Source organism: Podarcis cretensis, assembly GCF_951804945.1.
Source record: "Podarcis cretensis genome assembly, chromosome: 1".
Taxonomy (NCBI): domain Eukaryota; kingdom Metazoa; phylum Chordata; class Lepidosauria; order Squamata; family Lacertidae; genus Podarcis; species Podarcis cretensis.
In genome coordinates, this window is record NC_137170.1 from 79,332,277 (window position 1) to 79,356,598 (window position 24,322).

At 42.5% G+C, this 24,322-nt stretch overlaps 1 protein-coding gene across 4 annotated transcripts in view; it reads left to right on the forward strand.

The window, feature by feature from the left end:
* Window positions 1-23,672, forward strand: part of SLC25A22 (solute carrier family 25 member 22) — a gene marked incomplete at both ends in the record, with an annotated part of 70,214 nt that extends 46,542 nt beyond the window's left edge. For 3 of the 4 annotated variants that reach the window (XM_079971135.1, XM_079971136.1, XM_079971134.1), the window contains 6 exons: window positions 2,758-2,848; window positions 14,073-14,191; window positions 15,907-16,078; window positions 16,446-16,600; window positions 17,624-17,699; window positions 18,899-23,672. In XM_079971135.1, the coding sequence (XP_079827261.1) occupies window positions 2,758-2,848; window positions 14,073-14,191; window positions 15,907-16,078; window positions 16,446-16,600; window positions 17,624-17,699; window positions 18,899-19,052 (767 nt within the window). Of the gene's footprint in view, window positions 1-2,757; window positions 2,849-14,072; window positions 14,192-15,906; window positions 16,079-16,445; window positions 16,601-17,623; window positions 17,704-18,898 lie in introns of those variants that run through there. The other variant, XM_079971137.1, reaches the window with a different exon arrangement.
* Window positions 23,673-24,322: the final 650 nt, after the last annotated feature.

Below are 24,322 nucleotides of genomic sequence, written 5' to 3' on the forward strand. Positions count from 1 at the left end.
CAATTCTACATTTCAGCCCTAGTAAATTAGGCAACGTCTAGCATCAACACCCCTGGCCTGTATGCCGAGGACTGCATTTTGGAGACTAAAAAATACTGGGAGTCAGTGGAGGTGTGCTTGTCTTTCTCCAGTGATTTGCAGCCACATTGGGTTACTGAGGACAAGGATTATTATAGCTCCCCCCTTCCCCCATCAAGCAGCTTTGCTGAAAACATTAAAGATTTAGAAGAAAATCACAGATTGACCTTTTATCTGGAAATACATTTTTCCTGACTTTAATTCATTTGAGATACAAAAATATTGACCCAGAAGCTGTTTCATTAGTATTAGTATACAGTGCACCAGGTTTTTGTATGCTGAAAGGAGTTCAAGTGGGAGAGTGACTAGAGCGAGATGAGTGCGCAACCCCAGAGTTGGTCATGACTGGACCTAATGGTCAGGGGTCCCTTTACCTTTACCTTTAGCAAGAAAGAATATGCCAGTCTTTGATAGCCATTACCTAGATGTTAGGAATCAGTGCCAGCTCTACGCTCAACCACTCTCCTTGAATGAGCTCCCACTTCTGCTAATACCCATTCCCATGACCTTTCCCTTTGGGGCCCAGCTGGCTAGAGGGGAGAGGCAAAGCAAGATGAGGCGGATGTTTCTCCTCCTTGCTCCCGCTAGCTTAGAGGGCCAGGTGAACAAGTGAAAACAGCAAAGAAGAGAAGAAACAGGACTCCAGTGGGTGGCAGTGGTTCCCTGTTGGGTGAGGGCTTCAGCAGCTGTTCTGACTCCTGACCCCAGTTCTGACCCCTTTAGCACCATGTCTAGTTTGGCCCTGAATCACAAGTGTAAGCAACCTTTAGAGGAAGAGATTGTTCACGAGATGGCTCTTGCCCTAATCTACTGCAGATGGCCCTTCATCATGCAAAGTACTCTGTGAATTCTGCATAGTTGGGGAACAAGCAAACGAGAGGTCATCCTTCTCATGGGGGAAAAGCAGCGGCCGCAACTGGATTCCCTTTCCTAAGTGACCTCAGTGGTGTGGGTCACTCTTGTGTCACTAATGCTGCTTTCCTTTGTTATACAGAGCAGCACACAGTTTGTAATGCCTTCAGAGGGATTTGCTGTTTGTTGCTCCCGATAATAGAGTACACACATTCACCATGTGAACGTCACATGCTGTTTACATACCAGAGGACAGAGTTGGGTGTGCGCCTACTCTGTTGAAACTGGAGAAAGGTGCTTTGGTATGGTCTGCCGCAAACTAGCTGCCAACCCCTGATGCTGACCCTGATAGGGATGCATAGATTGAACACACTTTTTGAACTGAGGCAAGTTTTAGTTCGGAACAAAGGAGCTTGAGGCCACAGTTAGGTCAGTCTATGCTGTTAATTAAGTAGAGATGATTATTCAGAGTTACCACAGGAAATACTTCTCTCTCTTTTTTGTGGTGCAAAAAAAATACTTAGCAAAGTGCTTTGCATTCATGAACTCAGCAATTTTTACAAAAATTCTATAAAGTAGATGAGTACCTTAATTTCTGCACATGTGTATGAAGCAGACAGTGGCTTGTCTAAGGCTACCCAGTGAACAGATAGTTGAGGTGAGAATTTAACCAGGGTTTCCATCACCTAGTTCTTCCTTTCCCCCCAGAATCGAGGTGTGCTCCATTAATGTGCATGACCTTTGGGTCAGGGCATAGTATGTTAAAGGGAGCAATGCCTTTTAACACTTTTTGACAGATGTAACCTGTTTGTAAAGCGAATAAATCAAAGCTGGCAGAGGGAAGAGAGACATGCCTCTGGAAGAGAAAAATTCACCGACTCCTTCTAAGCCTTGAACTATTGAAAGAGGGCTTTTTTGAGGGTGGGCTGTGTCCCTCCAGAAGCTGTTGGGCTCTCAGCATCCATGAGCCCCAGCCAACATGGACAATAAAAGGTAAAGGTACCCCTGCCCATACGGGCCAGTCTTGACAGACTCTGGGGTTGTGCGCCCATCTCACTTAAGAGGCCAGGGGCCAGCGCTGTCCGGAGACACTTCCGGGTCACGTGGCCAGCGTGACATCGCTGCTCTGGCCAGAAGAAACGCCGTTTACCTTCCCGCTGGTAAGCGGTCCCTATTTATCTACTTGCACCCGGAGGTGCTTTCGAACTGCTAGGTTGGCAGGCGCTGGGACCGAGCGGCGGGAGCGCACCCCGCCGCAGGGATTCGAACCGCCGACCTTTCGATCGGCAAGCCCTAGGCGCTGAGGCTTTAACCCACAGCGCCACCTGCGTCCCAACATGGACAATAGGCAGGGATTATTGGAGATCTAGACCAGCAACATCTGGAGGGCCACAGGTTCTGATCTAGATGATGCAGGGCAAGTAGCAGTTTGTGCATATGCAACTGAAGCAGCATCTGATTGCTGGCAGTGGACTGGCTGGCTCTGCCCCACTAGAGAAAAAACCCTCCTCCCTGACCCATCTGAATGGAGTGCATCCGTGGTCCCAGTTAGTACTGAATGAATCCTATGCCACACTAATGTGAGTAGCAAACATTGGTTTGGATGGAAATGGGTACCACCACTGGCTTCCAACATAGCATAAGTTTTGTTTCTGGTGTGGCTCCTAGAATTGGTCTGCATTTCTAGCTTCTGTTGATTCTACAGTGCCTTATCTCCTCCAGCTCAGTTTTCTGGGTGAGGTTGATGGTCACCAAGAAACACCATTTTTTAGCTTTTAAGTCTTCCCTAATTCTCTTAACGTTCTGTTCTCCATATTTCTTGCCCAGGGGCTGCAGTGAATCTGACACTAGTGACTCCAGAAAAAGCCATCAAACTAGCTGCCAATGATTTCTTCCGGCATCATCTGGCCAGAGATGGGTGAGTGTGATAGAGGGCACTGTGTATAATGGATTCTAGGAGGGGTGGCATGACTGGGATATTTTGATGGCACCCCATCGCTTCCAGTGTGGATGCACTGAGGCAGCTGTCCATAGTACTTGGTATTGTTGCCACTGAGTCAAGTGCATTATTCAGCTGCTTGACTGCGTCTGCTTTGAAAACAATGGGATACCACTGACACATTTAATTTATACCACAGACAAGTGTTTCTCTTTCTTTTGGTGGATGCACTTTGTTTTGCTGCTTTGCATTTGGTTTGAGGTGACTTGTCCCTATTTTGTGGAGACCATAGCTCAAGACAATATTATTCCCTTTCACTTACTAATTTATTAAAGTAATATATTGCCATTCATCTGAAGATCTCAGGGCAGTTCACAACATAAAAATACAAAATAAAAACACAAAATGCATAATAAAAACAAAGCAAAGCAATGACCCCTCCTTCCTACAAACACATTTAAAAGGACAAAGAATATTAATCAGCCCAATGCCTGGTTGAAGAGGAACATTTTTGCCAGGGGCCTAAAGATGTATAATGAAGGTACCAGGTGAGCCTTCCTTGGGAGAGCATTCCGCAAACAAGGAGCCAGTGCAGAGAATGCCTGCTGGTCCCATCGGGGCTCTCCTTTGAGAACAAAGTTGGCATCTGAGTAGACTGGTTTGTTCAGTAATGATTAATGTATTGTAGCTCATCACAGAGAGATCATTTTGGGGTTCAAATGTTAAGCTTTTTAGAAATAATTGCAAAGAAGATTACGCAATATTCAATATCTTGTTTGCCCAAGGCCAATTGTGGAGGTATTCATGGACTAGGAAAGATGCAATTGCATTTCTAGGTTGATTGTCACACACTCTCCTGGCAATTTCCTTGGATTGGTTGCAGGACACTGTGCATACCATGAAGTCCTCCTACCAGAGACGACAACCCCAGTAACTGCTGCCTTTTATATGACCAAAGGGACAGTGACTATACTTTTCTGTCTGCAGCATTTGGTGGGACCCGAGATTTTTTTATTTTTTTTTTGCAAAGGCAAAAGGTTACCAACCCTCTCCCTGCATGCCATGATGCTGATCGGAAACACCACAGCTAGAAATTTCCAAACACATTTAATTTGCACATTTAAAGCATCATCGTCACATTTGGCCCTTAGCTGAAACTAATAAAGGTATTACCTCACTATTACTTTCGGATGATCAAAAAGAGGCATTGAGTAGTAGAGGTGTATCTGAATTTTACAGAGCCTTTATACAACAGAGTAGATGTGTCATTCTGCACACTTGATCAAGATAATGCCCGGGAATTGAAAGTGAGAGGCTGCTGACTGAAAGGACTCCTTTGCATCTCAGCCAAGGTTACTTTGCCACCAAATGTGGGAAAATATCCAAAAACAAAGGCAGTATCTGTGATTATTCATGTGTTAATGCTTAGAGGCCCTTTGTTTCTGCTGTAAATTCTAGCTGCTGAAGAATTGCAAGTTTGGCACTAACAAACAGAGGTTAAACTGCTTTGTTTGTTTGTTTGTTTGATTGATTGATCTTTACCAATATATTATTTGAGGAATGGCCTTGTGCAAAATGATACAAGAGGTGTATCCTCTGGAGACTGCCTTTGGGAATCTCACTGAAATTGTTTCAATGACCTTCACCAATGACATTTCACCAAGGCAAGACACTTAAAATTCACTTTAAACTTGAATTTATGCAAAATTCAGGGCCTGGGAAATAGATTACAAACGCCATTTCTTAAAAGCTGGATTGTGGCCATGGGTGGAATGCAAATCTCATTTCAGCAGAAGGAGTATTAACCCATCTCTTTAGGCTGTCCCCCCTTTCACTCGAAATAGGCTCCACTTCTCCTGCTTGCCAACCCGCAGGAGAAAGGATTTGAATGCCTTGTTTCCTGGATGGGGAAGCAGTTAGTGAGAAAATGGTCAAAGGCAGAAAGGGGTTAAGTATACAGATAAGAAAACCTTTCCCTTGTAGACAGCAATGTGGGGCAGATGATTACCCAGTGCCTTATTTTTCTGTGGAAAATGCTTGTTCATTAGTAATGATGAATGAATGCCAGTTGCAAATACAATACAATGGTACCTCGGGTTACAGACGCTTCAGGTTACAGACGCTTCAGGTTACAGACGCTTCAGGTTACAGACTCCGCTAACCCAGAAATAGTACCTTGGGTTAAGAACTTTGCTTCAGGATGAGAACAGAAATTCCGTGGCGGCAGTGCAGCGGCACTGGGAGGCCCCATTAACTAAAGTGGTACCTCAGGTTAAGAACTGTTTCAGGTTAAGAACGGACCTCCAGAACGAATTAAGTTCTTAACCGGAGGTAACACTGTATTAGGTAAGCATGGGAGTTTAGCTTCATTAACTAAATACAAGTAAAGCAAACAAGCTAAATTAGATCACTCTCTAGGGCACCAGAACAATTTCCAAAGCAAACTGAACATTTGTCAATGCAAATTAATATAGGAAAAAATTCTAGTTCAAAATTTTCTAGAAGAGCATCTGCAGCTGCATTTCAGTTTTATTTTGTTGTGTTTTTAAAATCAGTTTCACATTTCCCAACATATTGGGCTTTGGTGGTGATTTTAGCCTTTTGGCATACTAAGGGATGCAGGTGGCACTGTGGGTTAAACCACAGAGCCTGGGACTTGCCGATCAGAAGTTCGGCGGTTCGAATCCCCGCGATGGTGTGAACTCCCATTTCTTGGTCCTGCTCCTGCCAACCTAGCAGTTTGAAACCACATCAAAGTACAAGTAGATAAATAGGTACCGCTCTGGCGGGAAGGTAAACAGCATTTCCATGAGCTGTTCTGGTTTGCTAGGAGCGGCTTAGTCATCCTGGTCACATGACCTGGAAGGTTTATGCTGGCTCCCTCGGCAAATAAAGCAAGATGAGCGCCGCAACCCCAGAGTCGGCCACGACTGGTCCTAATGGTCAGGGGCCCCTTTCCCTATACAAAGGTACGGTATGCTAAACACTCTGACCATTACTATGTGCGATCCTTGAGAGCTTGCTTCATGGCAAAATTTTGCAAAAGGGTAGTTAATCCTAAAAACACAGGTGCTTGTCTTTTTTTATTTATAAAAATAGTAGCCTCTTGGGTAGTGCAATATAACAAAGGTAGAAATGCTTTCTGTTTATTGAACCTGTCAAACACAGATACCCTCAAGCTATTTCAAGGCATTCTCTGAAACAATGAAGGCTAAATATATATTACTTTTTCAAGCCTAGAAATACCACTACGCTTTGCAATGAAGCTTGGATGCAGTCCACAGGCAGCATCACCTCTATGCCTGCTGTGTTTTGTCTTGTTTTCATTTCTCAGCTCAGCCCAAAAGTTATAAAAATTTCAGTTTGTAACAGTCCCAGCCCAAATTTCAAGTGGTGAGAGTAGAAAGTTGTAATTTTTCCCTGATCAACCCCAGAAAGAACAGGCATAGTAGCCTGAATGAGGAATATCAATTTACTCTATGTTAGAAAACATGGCTAAGCCCTAAGAAGGTCCACACAGAGTTTCAGTTCTCATTCTAATGTGCTTATAACCCACATTTGAAGTTCTGTAGCCGTGTTGATTATGAAGACCACTACTGATAGTTTTCAGATGGTCTCATTAACACTCTGCATAGTTATTAGCCTAATGGTGTTATAACTCCTTCTCAAATGTTGTTTCTGTATGTAGTCCTAATTATTAATTTCCTGGCCCACAAGCACTTGTGTATCACAGCCTATGTATTTACAATAAAAATGACCACTAAAGACAGTCTCCAAGGTTGAATTGCTTGTAGGATGAATGTAACATATTTTTCCGTGCATAACACGCCCTCCTGTATAAGACTATTTTGGGGGACTCAAAATTCAGAAAATGGGGGGAGATTGCTCAGAGTTGTTGAGCTTTATTGGGGGGAGATTGCTGGAAATCGCTCACCCGCCTGACATATGCTGCCACTCGCATAAAGCCGCCCATTTACCACAGCGACACCCAATCAACACCAGCCCTTGCCACAGCCACCAGTGACACGCCAAATAGCCGCTGACAATCTCCAGCTCCCGGCAGCAACCAATCACACGTCCCCCCTATGCACTATCTGTGTATAAGACAATCACCAAACTTTAACATAGTTTTTAAATAAAAAACCCTCAGCTTATACACAGAAAAGTACTGTAAGTTCCTTTCTTGGCAGACATTATTAGTATGTTGTGGATGTTAAGTGGCTTGTTTGTAATGCAGGTCCAGTTCTGTGGAACCGGTTTTACTTGGTAAAAACATCTGGCTACAGGGACTGCTTTGCAGCATCCTAGATATGTTTGCATAAGGATAAAAATGGTAGCACTGCATATTCACCATGTGTTATATATGTACACAGAGATAGGAAATGCATTAGCACTCAGCCTGTTAATGCTATTGCAGCTTTTGTAAAGAGACTGCAGAGGCAGCAAAAATCCACTGCTGTTGTAGCTTGAAATTTAATGTCTTCATTAAGCATTGCAGCTCACAAGTCCAAAAGTAGAACCAGTTGAATTTCATGGACAGTAGAGCGGTGATGTTAAGCAAGTGTCTCCAAATTGTCCTAGATATAAGAGTGTTTCCAGATGCAGTCAATTTCTCTTCCTTGTTGGAGCTATTTAGTTATGTGTGGGAAATTACAAATGTGCATTCAGAGACACCACTAGGAAAGGGGCAGTTTTTTCCTGCCTCACATGAGTCTAACCACCACAGATCAAGTCTGTTCCTGACAGAATTGCTTCATCCTCATACAGTGCTATGAGTTTAGGGCAAAACCTAGCAAAGCCCCTTGAGCTGTGACTCCCCAGTGCCTGACAACCAGATGGCTGGTGGCGCTCAGGAAGTGTTGTGCAAGGGTCTTTGAAAGGTCGGTGGGGCAATCCACCTGCCAAGCATCTGACATCAAAGTTGGCCCATGGGGGTGGGGACAGATAAAGGTCTGGCTCACTGGGCCAAAAAGGTTCCCCAACGCTTCACTACAATGTGACAGAACGTTGGAAGGATGGGACAGAACACAGGGATCTTTCTTTTACTGGGAAGCTCAACAAAATGTTGCAGTGTATCATCAGATGCGCTCATTTTCAGGGATCTTAGTCATCTTGGAACAGCAGCCTTAGCACTGTTTGTGGCTCATGGTGGTAGTTTTTAGGAGTAGGGGAGGGGAAAATACATACACACCACAATTGTTCACCTTTCTGAACCTCTCCCATTGTACTAGCCCCAAACCTGAAGTCTTGTTGTATAACTGGGATAGTGGGGAACAGAAAAGGTATATGTTTTCTTTCCTCCATATCAAAACCTCCCCATGTAGTGCAGAGTGGTGAGCGTTTTAATATTCAGAGTGTACATTCCTATAAGCCTAAGAATACTATAAGTTGTTAGTGGCTCAAGCCAACCAATTCCTTACACCCCACTTCTAATCCCTTCCTGCTCCCCCGGCTAATGGACTTTCTCATGATCCTGTGGGTTCTAGAAGCCACTGAGAATAGGCAACAGGGGTATTTCATTTTTCTTTTAATTTTCATTGTCATTTACAAACTATTTTTTTTCTGCATAAATGAGCAATCCGCTACTTTATTTTTATTCCCATTTCAAAGGATGGGAAATCATCACTTGCTCCAGAGTTGTAAATTTAACATCAAATCAAATCTACAAAAAACTACAGGGGTACTTAAAACTAGATTTTGCATTGTTCAACAAGAGAAGGTCAACAATGGCTTAGTTTATCGCACATAATCTATAGTGTATCTGTTGAATAAGAAAATAGGTTTTTAGACTATGGGAATTATCTGAAATTTGGAGCTGCTTCTCTTTCTTCTGCCCATTTCAGTGTGGCAGTAATTCTGGGCACTCTTTTATTTAAAAAACAACAACCCTATTTTTAACCCAAAGGCTCCAAAAGCAGTAAACAGTATATCAAAACAACAAAATGACTACAAAAAAATTGCTGTGGATCGGTCAGCAAACAAAACAATGTAAGATGCTCCTCCAGCAATTTTAAGTCATGGAGATGAGTTTTCTGTTGAACAATCAATTAATTTTATTTTTCCAGGCACAGTACACTTGTAGTAACAAACTCTTTTTCCACAGCAGCCCACCTGTTCCATCATCTCAGAAAAGGATTTGCTATAATTTAGAGAAATGCTTAAAACTACAGTACTAGATTACTAGATGCACGACTTCAGGGTTCTAGGGCTGCAGTCTTAAATCCACTTACAAGGAAATCAGCCCTGTTGAACCCAGTGGGATTGCTTCCAAGTAAACATGCATAGGATTTCAGTATGGCAAACTTTGCCACAGGGATACTTACTTACAAGACCTTGAAAATGACCATCATGAATGAAGCAAACAAGTTATATTATTCCCAGGCTGTATTGCATTACATAGCTATGACTTCTACACACTGTCAGTAAAGAACATCAACACTCTAAGGAAGCCTGACTTGTCTCATGAATTTCATGTTGGCTACTGTGTCTCGATGTTTCTAATTAAAAAGCATTGCTTTCCAAAATCACTTTCAAGCATTTGAAAATATTGCTGCATTTCGGTACCATATCATCACTCAAGTTGACTCCTTCCTGTGGTATCACATAACTTTGCTTTTTTATCTTGACCTTCACTTTGTTTGTTGTTCTAGAGTGGGGCTGGAAAGCTGCTGATTTTAGCTCTTGCTCTGCCTAGCTGCTAAGCATTATTGCATTAGTTGTTTCTTTGTGGACGTAATCAAAATCGGCAGGGAAACCGATATCTTTAAACCACCCCACTTCCTGCTTTGTGTTCTATTTTGCTTGGAGAACAGAAATACACAACAGAAATTGCCTAAATTTGTTTAAAACTATCCAATTTGGAGACCATCTTCTATAATTTAATTATGCATTGTGTGAATAAGTATTTTCCTTTATCTGTCTTGAAAAAATTAATATTCAGCTTCATTGGATGTCCATGAGTTCTAGTCTTATGTGTGTGAGAGAAACTTTTCTTCATCCACTTTCTTCATACCATAAATAAATTATTTAAGTGTCTATCATGTTGCCTCTTACTCAGCTTTCCCCTAAACTAAAGAGTTCCAAATGCTATTACCTTTCCTCATAGAGGAGCCCCTTGATAATCTGAGCTGCCCTTTTCTGCATGGCCAGAAGTGTACACAGCGTTCCAAATGCGATAGTACCATAGATTTGAATAACAGCATTATGATACCAGCTGTTTTATTTTCACTTCCTTTCCTAATGATCCCTAGCATGGCATTTGCCTTTTGCACGGCTGTGGCATTCTGAGTAAACATCTTCATGAAAACTATTCATTAGGACACCAAGGTCTCATTCCTGGTCTGTCACCACCAGTTCAGACCCCATAAACATTTATGTGAAATTAAGATTTTTTTAACCCAACATGCATCACTTTACACTTGCATACATTGAAATGCTTTGCCATATTACTGCCCATTAGCTCAGTCTGTCTGGAGTTCTTCACAATCTTATTTTGTTTTAATGGCCCTGAATAATTTAGTATTGGCCACCTTACTTCACTGTATTTACTGATCTTGATTATATACTCTTGCTTGAAATGGAAACTGTCGCCTTGCTGGATCAGACTAAGATCCACCTAGTCTTAGTATTCTCTGCAAATATCCCAGCAACCAGCAGGTTCTTTGTGTTCTGCTAGAAATTAGCCAGTTGTCCACTAGTAGACTATGCACTATCTTCTACTCACTGTGACAGAAATTAAGTTTGTGTCTCGTTTTAGAGACTTTCAAAAATGTGACTGCAGCATATACCCCATATATACTGAGAATGTTTCTCAAAGGGTTGCCACCAACTTTCCCCCCTACACTTCAAGTTCTAAAGCAGTCACTCCCTGAAGATATCCACATTTTCTCCTAAATTTGTGAGGTGGCTTAAGAGCTTTGAGGGGCGGAGAAAGAATACAGTGGATGCTCGGGTTGTGAACGTGATCCGTGCGGGAAGCACGTTTGCAACCTGCAGCACCGCGTCTGCATACGCGCGAGTTGCGATTCAGCGCTTCTGCACATGCGCCAGTGCCAAAACCCAGAATTAACCCGTTCCGGTAGTTCCGGGTTCAGCATGGTGCACAACCTGAAAACGCGCAACTTGAAGCGTCTGTAACCCGAGGTATGACTTTATAGAAAATGGAGACCCTCCCTACCAGATTCCACTTCCACATGCATGTAGCTAGTCAACTGCAATAATGAATTGTTTGGGGAAAATGTCAACAGCTCTTTAATTTCCCTTCACACCAATGTGATTTGATATGGAAAAATTCCTTCCTATGTTCTCAAAGGAGAAATCTATATTTAGTGATTTAATAATCTTCACTGCGGCCTTCCACCTATAATCCCCTCAGATGAAAGGAGGATGAATCCAAACAGCAGCCATGCAGTCTTCGAAATTAACTGCCTGTAGTTCCCTGAAGCAATTCTGTTATATCTTTAGGGAAGTCAACAAAGTACTTGAGGAAGCTTTCAGCAGTGGCAGTTCCCTTAGGCAAGGGGGGTGAACTTTATGCTACCTGATTTCTTCCACAGGGTTGAAGTTGTTGACGGTTCACAGATGCTAAGCTTCAAAGCTGTTGTGCTTGGATTGGAAGGAGTAAACTTGACAGGCCGCCGTTTGCACCTTTAGCTGTTAGGGCAAGTTGCCATCCATTGGCCAGGATCCTTGGCTGTTCTAAATCTCCTGAGGAAGTACAGCAACTGAGCAGTTTTGTGTCTGGAGAATTTTCCGTATTCGTAAAGAGATTTTTCTCCTTCTTTTGGCTCTCTTTGGGCTTTAAACCAAATTCACATAGCCTGCTGCTTCCTGATGTTTTTCTCCTTACTGTGGGCAACTAAAGTGATGATATAAGTTTATCCTTATCCCTCCCATTGCAAAGTGCTGGGATTCAATGTGTCAGATAATATTCTACTAATTCGAAGCACTGCAGTACATTTGGTTATTGCAATAGCAGCAGTTTCTTCTTAGACAGGAGCTTCCCAGTGTTGTTGTAGCAGCAACGCAGGATGTTAAATGGGAAGTATCTTAACAGGATCCCCCAGATGTTGGGAGGGTTTTCACTTTTGATTGCCTAGTTTGGTGCAATGGTTGCTGTCCCATCTATGCCAATCCTGCCTCTCCATTTGGTCAGAAGCGACCGTCATAGCAATTGACATACTCACGTTGTGGGATGCTAGTGATAATGTGCTGAATCAATGTGTCTGTTCATAGAAGCAGCATAATTGCTGGAGGAAGCAGCCATTGGGAAATGCCTTCATGGGTGGATCTGCAAGCAGGCATCTGAACCTTGCTAATACAAGTAAGCAAGGTGGACGGCCACCTGAAAGGCCATATAGAGATAAGCCTGATATCCAGTTTAAACCGTTCTTAAACCTGAGTACTGGTCTAAATGGAGCAGTTGTAAGGTGACCTCACCTCCCCCACACCTCCAGTAGGATTACCAACTTCTTGATTAATTGGGGTTAGATGAAATAGTTTTCAGTTGAGTAAATGGTGCTGAACACATGGACAGATTCTGCACAGCTCCATCAGACAATCACATCATTCCAGAGTGGAAAGTGTCAGGGAATTTGGATGGGACACAGTGAGAAATTATTCTCTCACTTAATGTGTGACCTTCTAGTAAATGGAAATCTTACTGCCTGCCTTAATGCTGCAAATTGTCATGTGGTTTTTTTGTTTTGTTTTGTTTTAAATGGACTCCCATTAAAAATAAGATGTTTAATATCCTGCAGGTTTAAGGGACTAAAAGTGGACAGGTCATTTCAGATCTCCAATTCTTTCTGATTTGTTTTGCCTTTGATCTATCTTAGGCACTTCGTTATTTAGGCTGTCCAGTTTGTGATCCCTTTTAAAGAGGGGGGGGAGGTGTGGCCCTCCAGACATCAATGATGCTGTTGGACTTCCAACTCCTATCAGTCCCAGAAATTATGGCCAATGGTTGGGATGATGAGAGTTGTGGTCTAGTAACACCATTATCTTCTGGAGGACCATATGTTCCCCATCCCCGCCTTTTAAATAACCTAATGAACATCTTATTTATTTACTTTGTTACAACACCAGCAACAACTTTATGTTATTGCTTTATTCCACATAGTCTCAAAGTGGTTTACACCATAAAACAAAAAATATATAAAAATAGATACAAGTAAATAAAATCACAGTGGTGGTAAGATTGGGGGAGCTCTGGGGTGGCCGCAGTTGCTCCAAAGCTCAGCTCAACTTGTCCTATGCTTGTTCTGGTGGGTGCATTGCCTCTTTGCACCCCCACATCCCCTCACAAGCCACTGCTGCACAGTAGCTTTCCTCCTTCATAGTTCTTGCTTTCTCCCCTTGGCCAATGGATTTTGGTATGACAGTGACGGTTCTGCCTGTGGATTATATGTCTTATATTTGGACAGAGGATGAATCATTATGAGAAGAACTGATGAAAGCAGTTGAATGTATTCTGTGTTTACTGCTGGGGATCTGAGATCAGGGATAGATGAATTGCTTGCCATCAGAGAGATTTTATTTGCAAGATGAGCCCCTGAATAGCCCCATGTTAACCACCAACCTTCAAATTTTTGCCTGGTCCATACTAACACAACTAGTCTTCTGGAAATTCTCTCTGCTGCACACCCCCCTGCAGTGTTTACAATTTAATTTTCTTTGGATGTGCACTTGCTTGCCTAAGTGCCTGGGGGATTATACTTGTTTAGCTTGCCTGTACCTTTCGTAGGAGCACAATGGCAACAGATGCTCACTGGATCAGAAGCAAAGCTTCTGCATTTCCCTGAGCTTCTGGGGGGACTTTCTCACCAAATAATGGCTTTGGTTGTGGTGAAAGCTGGTCTTTGGTGGTGTATTATTCAGCACTGTGCATTTGGATATCCAACACCATTTTTTGTTTCTCTTGAGTGTCTCTTCACTGCCTTGGATAGTTTAAGTCACTTGGTTACCTCCAGCCTTTTTTACTGCATTGCATTCATTACCAATCAAGTCAAAATTGGGCATGTTTGATGACTAACATTCCCCAGGGTTTGTTCCTTCTGTGATCCATAAGTGACAGAGACAAGGCTTATCACAGAGAGAAACAAGCCTGGCTGTTGCTTTGCCTGGAGACAGGTTAACCCAGTTGGGGTCAATCAGCTGATTTTTCTTTGTCTCTCTCTCCTTCTCTTTCCTATATTTTTGTCAGGAAGAAGCTGACCCTGATTAAGGAAATGCTGGCTGGCTGTGGGGCAGGGACCTGCCAGGTGATTGTCACCACTCCCATGGAGATGCTCAAAATCCAGCTGCAGGATGCAGGCCGAATTGGTACCTCACCTGTCTCTCTTCTCTCCTCACCATGCCCATGCAGCAACAGAAAATGTCTCCCGTGGCTTCGCAGATGATGGGAGGGCAGTGGTGGGAGGGAAATAGGACTGAACTGCCCTGGGATCAGGTTTTATTAAGGGGTGATATACAAATATCCTCAGCAAATATCCAAAACTAAGTTTTTATTGCTTAGCCCAAAGGCCATCAACAGTGAATCAGTAAAACGTGGGGCATGCCACTGAGTATAATGAGAACACAACATAATGACACAATCAGTTACAATATACAATATATACCTTAATAAATTTTAGGGATTCGGAGCCCTTTCAGCAGTTCTGTTAACTGAAGTCGTTCTTTCCCTGAGTAGCTCCAGGATATATTACATCACTGGGAAGGACCTCAGCCTTGGGAGCCAAATGATGAGTTGTTCTCTTTCCATTCTCCTGATGAGAGAGAGCCTGAAATTGTATCTTTAGATATCTGTATAGGGAAGAGGAGGCTGGTAAAACAATAGCTTGCGTTCAGCTTGTGAATTATTAAACTGGATAACTAATGCAAAAAAGGGAGGAGGAATAGTTGCTCCTTATGGTGTTTTCTTTCTATGACACTTTCTTTCTATTTCCACCCCAGTTAGAAGGTCTGGCAGTGTGCCAAAGCCCTTAAGCATTAAGAACTTGTGTTCTTGCCCCAAACAACCTTACCTACCATTGTTGTGTTGTCTCATTTCCCCCCAAGTAAATTTCAGGACAAAATCTAGAATACTGGATCTTTTCTGTTGACAGGTGTGGAACATAGGGGGAAATGTGTGTGTGTGTGTGTGTGTGTGTGTGTGTGTGTGTGTGTGTGTGTGTGTGTGTTGGGAGAGGGGATAGCTTAATGATACTCACTATTGCATTAACAATGAATTCTAATAATGCAGGAACTGCTTAGCACAGAGGAGTTCAGTGGGAAATTTTTTCAACCACAGAATTGAACCACCAACGCTGTTTGTTTTCAAAAGCTCCAATATAAATATCTTGTTAGACAGAACTATTGTGAATAGCAACCACTCATCGCTGGGACTTAGTATCTCCCTCTGCTTCTGATTGCCCATTTGCCTCTGAATCTTTTTGTATCTTACCAGTTTCCAGTTGTACTTCAAATCCTCTGTTACTAATGTGTTAAATTAGAAGGCTGCAGAAAGATTCTCACTGCAGCACAATACTGGGATTTAGTGCCTCAGTTGCAACAGAGGCTATGTGAGCAAATATATTAGCTCAGGGGATTTACATGGGCTCCATCTTCTGATAAAATAGGAGAAGTGCAGTGGAAGTAGTTTGGGGGAGAAGAAGTGAACAGACTGCATAGATCTCTGGGTAAATGCTTTGTCATATATATATATATATATATATATATATATATATATGACAGTGGAGTGCACTGTGTGTTAAATCCTGTGATATGCTCAGAGAATATGGTGTTGTGACAGTCACATAAATATTTTACTTAGAGCTAAAATTCAACAGCACAACTTAACTGGATAAAGGCGGTTTCTAGTGACTTATCAGAGGGCAGTACAACTGACCTTAAGCAATGTTCAGTTCATTACATTTGTGGCTGGCCTATTCGTCCTCCTGTCAGAAGCAAGACATTTATGTTATGTCATTGTATGTAACTTGCATGCTGCATTCATGTTTATTGCGGTAAATGACAACTCTGTCTTGATTCCTCTTCAGCTGCTCAGAAGAAGCTAATGGCCGCACAAGCTCAGTTAAACCCTTCCACTGGTGCTGGGGCAGCAGAGTCTGTTGTGGAGACGCGGACAACAGCAATGCAAATCACAAGGGACTTGCTTCGGAGCAAAGGCATTGCAGGACTTTATAAGGGACTTGGCGCTACGTTGCTAAGGTAGGGCACACCTTTAGCACTCTGGAGGACCTAAAATCCAAATGGTGCCCAGTAGTCTGGGGTAACAACAAGGAATGAATAGGAACACATCTTGTTCCCTGGGTATTGACTCAGTTAGGGATGGGGACAGAGTGGGTAAGGGAGGGAGATGGCGATACACTGCACTGGAGTTTCATAGCACTAAATGAGAACAGTGTAGAAAGAGAAATACCTGATGCATTTGAAAACTATGGAAAGGGGAATCTTCTTTCTGTGCACAACTAACCACCCCTCACAATTGGCATGAGGCATGAGGCAGCTTGGTATTAAAGGACTAAAGGAAAGAGCTCTTCCCTTGTCCCTCATGGTCTTGCTTCTCCTTCTGCAGGGATGTACCGTTTTCCATTGTTTATTTTCCATTGTTTGCAAACCTGAACAAACTAGGGCAGACAACCCCGGATGTCAAGGCTCCATTCTATGTGTCCTTCCTTGCTGGGTGCCTGGCTGGCAGCACAGCAGCTGTAGCAGTGAATCCTTGTGATGGTAGGTACTGCAGCAAAGTTCGGTCAAGGCGCTGTGCATGTGAAATGTGGGGAGGTTCACCAGAACAGTTGGCAACAGGGGGAAACTGAGGAAAGAGTGTGAACACTGGTGTTTTTGTGTTCTCACGAAGCACACTGTCACAGGAGGCAAGCTGGCATATAATGCAGTGGACTACAGCAGTGTTAAGAAAGAGGGGGGAAAGATCTAAGTTGCAAAGCACCCATTACCACAGTAAGAGAAGCTGCTATCCTGATTGTTCCAGCTAGTGGAGGTTTGTATACTTTCCACTTGAGAAAGAGAATTGAAGAGATGCAGTCAGCCACAGGCCCTTCTTGTAGAAAGGGGAAATTCTGTACTACAGATTATCTTTGAAGGAATGCTAAATGCATGTCAGATATAGAGGTGATCTCTGCCTGATCTCTTGCCATTTGATTGAGGGGCGGGGAGAACATCCTGAAAGCAACAAGGGGGCTTACAGCTCTCCTGAGCTAACCAGGGCTGTAGCCTGTTAAAGAATGTTTCTCCCTTGAAGAAGGGAGCCCTCGGGTACCACACCTTAACAGAGGAACATCTGAATCCTCCAGGGAGCAAATAGCTCCCATCAGCCACAGACTCAGGTAGCACTCATACACCAGAAATGCATTGCAAGATTTTGTGTCCCACTTCTTGTGTCCCAAGATTTTGAGTCCCACTTCTTTGTGATATAGTCAGAGTCTAAGAGCCTTGCAGTTGATGCAGAATGTGGCAGAGGTGCAGCATAATGTGTTAAAGGAGGGAGGCAACTTCATCATAATGACAGAAGCAAACGAAGAGCTAAGTAAAAAGCATGTCCGGATGATAAAGACTACCGGTAATCTGTTCATGGAGAGAGATTTGTAAAAGGGGAGGTCATAAAAATCTCTTCCAGCTTAGCAGTGCTGGGATACTTGTATATGCCTAAACAGCTAAAGGAAGCCTGGAGAAATTAATTAGATACAGACTAGAGCACTGATTGTGTCAAACGCTGCTGTCTTCTTTCCCCAGTAATCAAGACAAGATTGCAGTCCTTGCAGAGGGGGGTCAACGAGGACACATACTCAGGGATCATAGACTGTGCCAGGTAAATGATCTTTTGAGAGTGATCAGCAGTCGGCAAAACCTGGGTGTTTGTCCCAAGGATACCAGTGAACACAGAGGCTTACTACCAAAAGGATTGTGTTGCAGGCATAAAAACAGAATTTTACTCATATATGAATTTGATACATGTTTCTTGTGGGGGCTGCTGCTGCTGGATGTATCCAAATCCACTTTGATAAAACTGTGAGATTCTTATTAAAATACAGCGAATGAAATACAGTATAGTAACTATGGCAGCTTGCCTTGATGGCTATACACTTCCTCTAGGATTGGAGACGCCATAGTAGGCACAAGTTGCCAGTAGGTGTGGGGAACGACAGTAGAAGAGAGGCGGCTGTGGACTTACTTCCCATAGGCATCCAGTTGACTATTGCAGGGAACAGGATGCTGGACTAGATAGGCCCATGGTCTGATCCAGCAGGGCCCTTTGTTTTTTTAACTGGGCCCGTTGGTAGGTTCCAACCTTGAAATGTGTCTCATCCTACATCCAGTAGCAACTGGGAGGAAGGGACAGCACTGCTCACCTGAGCTCCCAGAGTCACTGCCACTTAGCAGCATGGGGAAGGGTGAAGCAGCAGGGGGCTTGGCATGAGCATTGGTGCTGTGCAGGTATGCTGGCGGGAGTGCAAGATTGGCTCCACAGGGGCAACCACACACTGCTGGCATCCCCACTGCCTGGTCCCTCCCACTCTTCTCACCCATTAAGTGGCAGCAACTCCATTGCCAGGAAGCCAGATACCTCCCCATCAGCTGCTGCTTCCTTCACCTCTCCCATCATTTATTTTGCATTGCTCTTAAAATCCACTACAAGCAAGCCTGGAAACCCACCCAGTGTTGTGTGTCCCAAACAAGGATGTGAAAATCACCTAGTCTGAGCTTTGTTTGGGCAAAGGCTGACACATATGTGAACGTAATTTGCAGCAGATAACCATTTTTATGCTATTCCTGGCCAAATAGCCATTGAGATGAGCAGGAAATTGGTTTTTCATTGTACATGAAATGCCTTTGTAAAGTATGCTGCTCATGTGGGAAAGCCTGTTTGTTATAGATAACTGTGTGCTCTAAAGCAAAACGGGCGGGGCGGGCATTACTGAAGTAACAGATATTCTGATTGGCAACACTTAAATGGGAGTTGTGGTGAACACACATAGTCTCAACTGATTTCTTTGTGTGCCTTTTTAGGAAAATCTGGCGGAATGAAGGTCCCACAGCCTTTTTGAAGGGGGCATATTGCAGAGCCCTGGTCATCGCCCCACTCTTTGGTATTGCACAAGTTGTGTATTTCATCGGCATTGCTGAATATTTCCTAGACATGCTTCCGATGCGCCGGGATTAACCTCTCACACCTCTCCCCATCCAATTGGAATTCATCATAGTATTCTTTGTCACCGTGCTATCAGAGCAACAGCACAAGGAGTTAAAACAGTAATGGGGGGGGGGAATGAATGTTGTCTCCAAACCAAGTCCCCCCCCCCTCCAGTCAACATGGCCTCACCATTATGCCAGGGAAGATACCTGATTATGCATATCTCCTTTCTAATTATCAATCTCAAAAGACACTGGTTAGCACAGACTGTCTTACAGACCTGCTTTTTCTCCTCTTGGCTAGGGGAGAATGACCAACAAATCAAGAAAGAGCAAAGGACTTTCCTCCCCCCACCCCCACCCATTCTTGGTTTCAGGCCTCTGGGGAAGCCAAGGGGCTGCTATCCATTAAAGGGAGGCCAGTTTGTCATTCGAAAAGGCGGGTAATTTCTGAAATAAAAATGTTTTGTTTTCATGTAGGTCTCCTAAACATCCCTCTCCTAAATTAGCTGGACTGAAGTGAACTCTTTGGATATCAAAGGAGGAGGGGAAAGGGAAAGGCGCATTTTGTATTTAGAATTTGTGAAAGGGACTAACACTTCCTGAATGAGTGTGCGCAGGTGAAATGTCCTCCCTGCAGATGTGCACTCAACTGCTAAGGAGCTGCATCTGTGGAAACACAGTGCTGTCCAGTGTCGCAAACTAGCTGAGCCATTGTGATAGGGAAGAACTGAATAATTTTGGGATCAATTTTTTTTTAAAATCATGCTGGATTAAAAACAAAAAAAAAAAACCCCAACCCAGTAATACATTCCTTTCAATCAGCCTAGTTGATGCTGGTAATGCTGCTGTTCCACCCAGTGTTTCAGTTGTCTGTGTTTTGACCTGTACCTGTATTCCTTTCCTGTTTCCCTCTGGGAGCACAAAAAATGCCAAAGGGTTACTTAGGGAAAGCTGATCTCTGATGTGGCTGTAAACACTGCAGAATGCCAGATGGCATAGAAAGACTTAGCTTAGCTGAAATCAGTGGAAATAATCTTGCACATTTCTTGAGGTTCAGTTACACCGAAGTCAAAGAATTATGCTATATTCACGCCAGTTCAGATACCAGTTCTTTACTGGCCCGCAATGATAATTTTTTTAAGGGTGCCAGCTAGTTTTCCTATTCAGACCAAAACTGACAGCAGAAGGTGGCTTGTTAACCTCCACAGGGCTCTCCATATCTCTTATGTTCTCTCTCAGAGATAGAAGCCTGGTTTTCTTCTGTTTGTTTCAACAGTTACTCTTCCATCAGAGCAAAGTAACCCAAGTATCAAAATCAATGCTAATTCTGGTAATTTCCCCTTTATTTCTATTTCCTGCTTCTCAGGTGCTGAGAACAGTGCTGCCTGCAACATTGCAGGGAAATATTTTATATTTTTTAAAAAATCTGTTAAAGCTTTGCAAATTCCTTTTTTTTTTTTGAGGGGGTGGGACAGTCTGATTTTGGAGGATAGCGTGTTTAAGAGACATCCCCCCCCCTCCTGCAACTTGGACTTTGTCTTCTTGTTGCTGCGCCTCAATATTTCTTATATCCCATTCCAAAGAAATGAAATGAATTAGGTATGCAGATGGTGTGGCTATTTACATTTGCCCTTGGAGATGTCTTAAATGTTCCTAATGCCCATGTCACTGTTGGCTAGGCTAGGCCAGACGCAGAAGAGGAAAGGAACTCTGCACCTTGAATAGCTGCGTAGAAGAGGGAAGCATCAGCGGATGTTTCTTGTTATGAAAGCTGCACCTGTTGTGACATTCCCTCTTCTACACAAATATTAAAGGTACAGGAGCCCCTCTCTTGTCTTACATCTGGCCCTCCTATTGTTGGACCCTTTGAGTTAGCAGGGGGAGATGTTTTATTTATTTTAAAAATATGGCACTTTTTTTTTTTTACTTTTCCATCGTATGAAAACAAGGCCTGAAGAATGTGGGGTTTTAAAGCATGGTTTCCTTGCTTATCTTGAACATTAAATGTTAGAATCATTACGTTTTAGAAGACTGATTGTCGGACTGATGGTGCTGACTCACAAAATAACAGAAAGAAATTGCTGGAACTGGTTTATAATAGGAGCTGCATCTAATAATTTAATTTGCTTCATTTCATGCTGCTTTTTCATCACTGTAAGCCCTTGTTTACTTTCACATCTAATCATCATTTAAAACTCTATTGCAATGTCTGTCTTGCTTAAATGACCAAATGCCACTTTGAAAGAGGAGGCCTTAAAGGACTCGCTGCTGCTGCCGCCGCTGCCACCACATGTCTGAGCCCACCATAAGACTACAGATTCTCTGTCAAGGCCTGGAACATCTGCACTGATGTGCTTTGGTATTTCTGAAGTAGAAATCAAACAATGATTTAGTGTTTTAAGAAGCACAATCTTCAGGATTAGTTTTTTGCACTTTAAAAAGAAAGAGCAGCGGGGACCTCGTTTTAAAGCAACCCCTTGCAAGAAAACTTTTTTTAACAATACTTTTGTCACATGAAGGAAAACTGAAGTGGTACCCAAAATGTAATCTAATGGTGTGTGAGAGATTTTATGGTTTGAAGCTTTATTTTAATGACAGGTGAACCTTTGTCCAGGTGAAAACAAGGGTTTATGTAAAAATACTGATAAAAAGAAAATATCTGTGCCTAAATAAAACAGGCTCCAGTTAGCAATGCTACCACTAAGGCAGCTGCTGCTTGCTTGCCAGGAGATTTTCCTGCTGAGATGTGGCTCAGCACTGTTGCTAGTAAAGGGAAAAGGCACTACTTGTTTTTTGCATGAATACTCCTAAGCCCCAATTTTAGTGTAGCATGACCAAGCTAATAAAGCAGAGTGGTGTTGTTTTCCAGTCCTTCATACTAGCTGTCAATTGAAATGTTTAATGCTGGCATTCTTATTGCTGCAAACTTAGAATATGTCCACATTTCAGACACACATTGTTCAAACATGTTGAATTAAACATTTAAAATGTTTGTGGTGCTTCAGCAGTGTAGATAAAGCTTTATCACGTTTCATATTAAATTTTATTGTGAGTTTTCAACATAAGATAACAATAAAAAACCAAACTAATCTAAAGAAAGATAATGATAAACAAGACAGGAAGCAGAAATAAAGAAAAGAGGGGGGACACTATATGTATATATAAAACCAAGCCCTCTGTCACGATTATGTCTTGATCCTTATTCCACATACAGAAGAGTTAACCCTCCCAGCTCTCACCTTAGAGATTTCCCCTCTTCCATCAGCTTCACATCCTGAGGAAACCTCTCTGGCCTGCATCTCATGCACGTCCCTTCTAGAGAAAGCTCTAAGAGGCCCCTTGTGTTTTCATGGAACCACACTTCACTCTGTTCCTACTGAAGTTCCTACAGAAGCTGTGAATCATTTGAATTTACAATGTGGAGATAGCCTAAAATCATTGCTTCCTAAGCTTTCTAGCTCCTAAGGACTTATTGGCCAACATGTCTACAGTCCACATTAAGAAAGGAAGAAAGAAAGAAAAATCTAATGAGGTCATTTCAGGCATATCTGTGAGTGGTGGAAGTCTGCAATTCAGTTCTTGCTCCTATAGATTAGGGCTTTCCAGCAGAAGGTCCAGAGGCCTTATGGGTCCTCTGAGGTCCAAGGAATCCTATTCTAGTCCAGAGCTAATTTGAGTTTGATAGTGTAGATAATGATCCTTCAGGTGTAGGGAGGTCTGTATTACAATCTCCAACACTTATGCCATAAACACAGACCTATCAAGCTCTGTGCATGCCCTTCTATTCTGAGTAAATTTGGAGTAATGCTTAGATGTGTACTTGCAATCACCAGTGTGAATTATAGTTCCCATTCTAAACATAATCGTGCACTGAAATAATAAAACCCACATTTTAGTCTCTCTTAACTACACTTTTGTACTAGTAATAAGGCTGGTTAAAGTCTGCTAAGGGGTAACAAGTATCTTAGCCATTCCATGCTAACTGGGAAGCAAGCGGCTTTTGAGGACAATAGCCCATGCTTTAAGTAGGGAATAGTGGCACCAATCTGTGTCGGCGGTAAAAAGTTACAAGTTTTCAGTTCAGCAGAGTTCAAGGAAGCTCTAGAGACCAAATGGTACAAATATCCTTCAAGAAAAAAAATGAAATGCTGAGCTCTTCAGTTTTAAAAATCTAAATCAAAATGGGTACCTGGAATGCAGTTGAGGATCCTGAGGTCCATATCTCATGATTCTCAAATATGCCAGTGAGGGAGAGTGTGCATGACTTTTTTATTATAGAAAAAAACTGTTATGTGGTTACTTTTCTGAGTCATTCCGTTGTGAAACTCCCCCCAACCCGTCCTATGAATGTTGCCCCCTGAGTGTTTAGCTATGACTTAAAATAAATTTTGTTTTGGATTGTTTCTTAGCATATGGTTAAATAGAAATTTTGCTGTATGAGAATGACTGGGAATGTTGCAGTGCTGACATTCTCTTTTCACGTGATTGTATAAACTCATGTGAACATGCAGTCTTCACTCAGGCATGTTTCAGCCAAAAATAATGTCTGAGGCAAGAGTGCTGTGCAAAGTCCAGTGTGAGGTAAAAACAAGCAAACCAGAGTTTAATTCTACTGTGTTTGTTTGTGTGTGTGTGTGTGTGTGTGTGTGTGTAAAACAGATTTTTATTTTCTTGAACTTAATTTATCATTAAAATCAATTTTTAAACACCGTACTAAATTAAGCAGGTAACCTAATAAAATGAATTAAAAAACCCCAACTGTGTCTGGCTTGCCTGTTATATGTATCTTACCCTTTGAGATTCTCAATAGAGCAACCAGATACTGTAAAAATGTGTTGGTTTTTTATCTACGCAATTGATTATAATGAATTAATCATTGCAACATGACTAGTATCGGGTCTTAGGGAAGGAGTAAACAATCAACACAAGCTTCCTCATGTGATCTCAGAAGTTTTTGCCAATCACTGGACTTTTAATAGGTAACAATTTGGCAGAAATGCCGTCCTCTCATGAAGTTTGTTTACTTTGGGCTATTCCTAGGCATATGTTGCTTCTAAAAGGCTCCCTATTTTTCACTCCCATTTATAGGTCTCATTTTAAAAGTTAACTTCACAAGGTTGCATCTTAAATGCTAATAACCCTTCAGGCTACCAAGTGTATGTCTAGGATGTTGAGTATGTGTTCACACACTTCCACTAGAATTGGCTGTCCTTTCTACTTTAAATATGTTTTACTCTATTAAAAATAACATAATCATCAGGAAGAACTTTCTGACAGTAAGAACTGTTTGACACTGCA